Source organism: Helicoverpa zea, chromosome 22, assembly GCF_022581195.2.
Source record: "Helicoverpa zea isolate HzStark_Cry1AcR chromosome 22, ilHelZeax1.1, whole genome shotgun sequence".
Lineage (NCBI taxonomy): Eukaryota > Metazoa > Arthropoda > Insecta > Lepidoptera > Noctuidae > Helicoverpa > Helicoverpa zea.
Genome location: NC_061473.1, coordinates 123,568 through 126,699, shown reverse-complemented (window position 1 = coordinate 126,699; position 3,132 = coordinate 123,568). Strand labels below are relative to the sequence as shown.

Genomic DNA, 3,132 nt, shown 5'->3' with positions numbered 1-3,132 from the left:
TACGCATATCAAATTTCTAGTATCTGTTGAGACCTCCTCACTTAACTAAAATACAAAATTTCATTAATATACCTATTTTAGGTATTGAGATATTGACGTCAGAAAATCGCTATTTTTACTATACACTCACTGACTGACTGACTCACTCATCAAAAACCTAGACCACTTCCAATGGTCGTATTGACTTGAAATTTGGTATGGAGGTAGGTCTTTATGTCAAGGTAAAGGGAAAAATCTGAAAATGGCCAAGTGTGAGTCGGTTTCAAAATAATGAAGGTGTTTTATACCCGGTGTAAATTTATACCCCTAAGGAACTAAAACGAACTAAATTTATCTATATTTATAGAATATATCTTCGAATGGTCGTACCGATCTGAAATTCGTTACAAAGGTTTGTATTTAGTCAAAGTAAAGTAAAAATCTGAAAACGGCCAAGTGTGAATCACTTTCGAAAATAACGAATGTGTAACTTTGATCCACGAACATAATATATGATAACATGTCATGTCAGTCAGTTGGTAAATTTAGTCCATTTAGTTAATCTAGTTCATTTCTTTGTAAGAAACATAGTGCATATTAAAAAATCTGAAAGATAGTATAAATGAGACATTTCTTTAACTAACTTCATCATAAGAAAAAAATAAAATAAACAACCTTACAAAAATCAATGAAATCCCACCCAAAACAAAAATGTGAAAGACTGCCAAGTTCGATAATATGGGAATGCTTCGCCTATAAAAGAAGTGAGATCTGAATAAGTACCAAGTTCCATACACATACCTCAGTTAAAAATAGTTACTTTTTAATGATGTTACTTGGCAAGTTTTAATAGAAAATTAAATACTTGATTCATGCGTTTAGTAGGTTTATAACAAGGTGTGTGAAAACTTGCCAAGTAACATCATTAAAAAGTAACTATTTTTAACTGAGGTATGTGTATGGAACTTGGTACTTATTCAGATCTCACTTCTTTTATAGGCGAAGCATTCCCATATTATCGAACTTGGCAGTCTTTCACATTTTTGTTTTGGGTGGGATTTCACTATCTCCAAATATGTAGTGTACTTAATAAAAAAACTGCAATACGTTTTTCATAAGAGCGAGCCAACACGGTAGTATCGTATTTTTCTTGAAATTTTAACGGAAAATATAGATGTCTATGCTAAAAAAGAGACACTAAGAATGAAGCCTTCTCAAAATCTAATTAAATTGACTACACAAATCCATCATCACAAATCCATAAATTCAATTTTCTATATTATATCTAATTATAATGACGTATCTAAACTCGTCTCAACTGATTTAAATAAAGCCTACGTATTCGCGTCGGTGTGAGGCGCGGTCGTGATGTGTGCACGCCGTTTCGCGGATGTATCATGGCGGATTCAGGATCTCGCACACTTTTGCTTTCGTTTCAATGTTCATACTTTTACCTTGACATGCTATCGTGTGATAGCGGTACATTTTATTTGAATACTAGTTCCTTTATGCTGGTTTCAAAAAATCAAAATCAAATCACCTTTATTTTCAGGCATCAAAGGCCCATAGATAAATACCTTAAAACTAGCATACATATGTTATACAAAATTGTTAGTAAATAAAAACTTAAAACTATGTTAATAGCACTTCCTTATGCACTATGGCACTGTGCGGTCCTGTGGCACTTGTCCGCGGAAGCGACGGAAAACCACGTCCTGTGGCCAGAAGTTCTCGTCCAACACGAGGTGCAGGAAACACGTTGGCACTCGCACCACGAACGCCTTGAAGTTGGCGTTATGGCGCGACTCCAGCAGCTGCACTCTCGGGGCGTACTTCAGCTTCTGACGCACGTACTCCACGATGTCCTCCGCCTTAGTGGTGTAGTGTAGGCGGGAGATGTACACCGGGGTGTTCGGCTTGGCGGCACGAATTTTGATGTTTGGCTCAACAGGAGCCGTGCCGCAACGATTCTTGTTGGTTCGCTGACGGCGCTTCCTCCTTTGCACCGTAACGAACCCCTCATCGTCAGCCCGATTCTGTCCCTTTACGGGCACGGGCTTCTTCGTAGCATCAATTTTGCTACCTATGACGCTAACGTAGTCTCGACGTACATTTTGATGTTTCGCCGAGGCTGCAGAAACGAGCAGCTGATCGAGCGGTCGAGCGGCGGCGAGCGGAGGAGCCGCAGGGACGGGAGCGGGGCAGCGGGGCGCACGAGGCGCGCACTGTGCCGACTCAGCGTTCGGCGGTGACAGCGGTGACGGCGACAAAACTGCTGACGCGAAACTTGCACCCGATACATCGAGGCACGCTCCGCGCTGCATGTTTACGTTCGATGCACCCACAGGTGACCCAGTTACAGTCACCGATTTACGCAACTCGTTAAGTTCGCTGCGCAAATCGGCGACTGTAATTTGGGATGCATCTAACTTCTTCTGTACATCCGCAAGACTTGCCTTTAGAAAGACGATGTCTTTCAGCAGGCTCGTAACGTCGACGTGGTCGAAGGTGACGGGCGGAAGCTTATTCAGATCCTTCGCCACAAACGTCGGCACGTCGTCTGGATCGGTCTCCTTTAGCAGCGTGATGATGTCCTGAATGCTCTTCTTTGTCCCGTCACGCCGGCGGGACACCATCTGGTCGCTCTTGTTGAGCAACCTGTACAGCAGCTGCTTTGCAGCAGCGACGTCATCCTCGCTGAAGTTCGACGCGCAGATTTGGACAGCGGACACCTCGTCCATCACGTCCAGCTTCTGCTGCAGGAACGCCAGCAGCTCATTCGCCACGAGTTGTTCACTCATGGCGATTAAAAAAACGACTAGCAACGGCTTGCGCCGCGCTAAATTCTTATTTGTAATAAACAAATATACGCGTCAGCAGCACGACTGCATCGATTCGCAGCTAGTACGAGACTCGCAACACTCGTTTCAGTTGTAAACTTTTTTGTGTTTGTAGATCATACTGCCAGTATTTCTGTTTTTGGGTGGACTATCGCTTAGAGCTTAAAGAAAAAGTTTATCTAAATAGTGTATGTGCTCCACTAATAATATTTATATTTATTGTTATTAGGCATAATCAGAGGTTTTTAAAACCAGTTTTCTCAAGACTTTTCAACGTAAAAGATAGAAGGAAGGTCTAGAATAGAAGTCTAGA

General features: G+C 41.9%; 1 protein-coding gene across 1 annotated transcript; it reads right to left on the bottom strand.

Annotated features, from left to right (window-relative positions):
* Nucleotides 1-1,374: 1,374 nt before the first annotated feature.
* On the bottom strand, nucleotides 1,375-2,780 carry LOC124641409. The gene is made up of 2 exons (XM_047179480.1): nucleotides 1,967-2,780; nucleotides 1,375-1,442 (listed from the first exon to the last, which is right to left on the bottom strand). The coding sequence occupies exons 1-2, from the start codon at nucleotides 2,778-2,780 to the stop codon at nucleotides 1,375-1,377; spliced, it is 882 nt and encodes a 293-aa protein (XP_047035436.1).
* Nucleotides 2,781-3,132: the final 352 nt, after the last annotated feature.

What these genes read in the sequence shown, in the direction of transcription:
- LOC124641409 (XM_047179480.1), bottom strand. Translation starts at nt 2,780, where the DNA reads ATGAGTGAACAACTCGTGGCGAATGAGCTGCTGGCGTTCCTGCAGCAG. An exon ending in GGTGCAAAGGAGGAAGCGCC is followed by an intron (nt 1,443 to 1,966) that starts GTCAGCGAACCA and finishes ATCACACGATAG; the next exon opens with CATGTCAAGGTAAAAGTATG.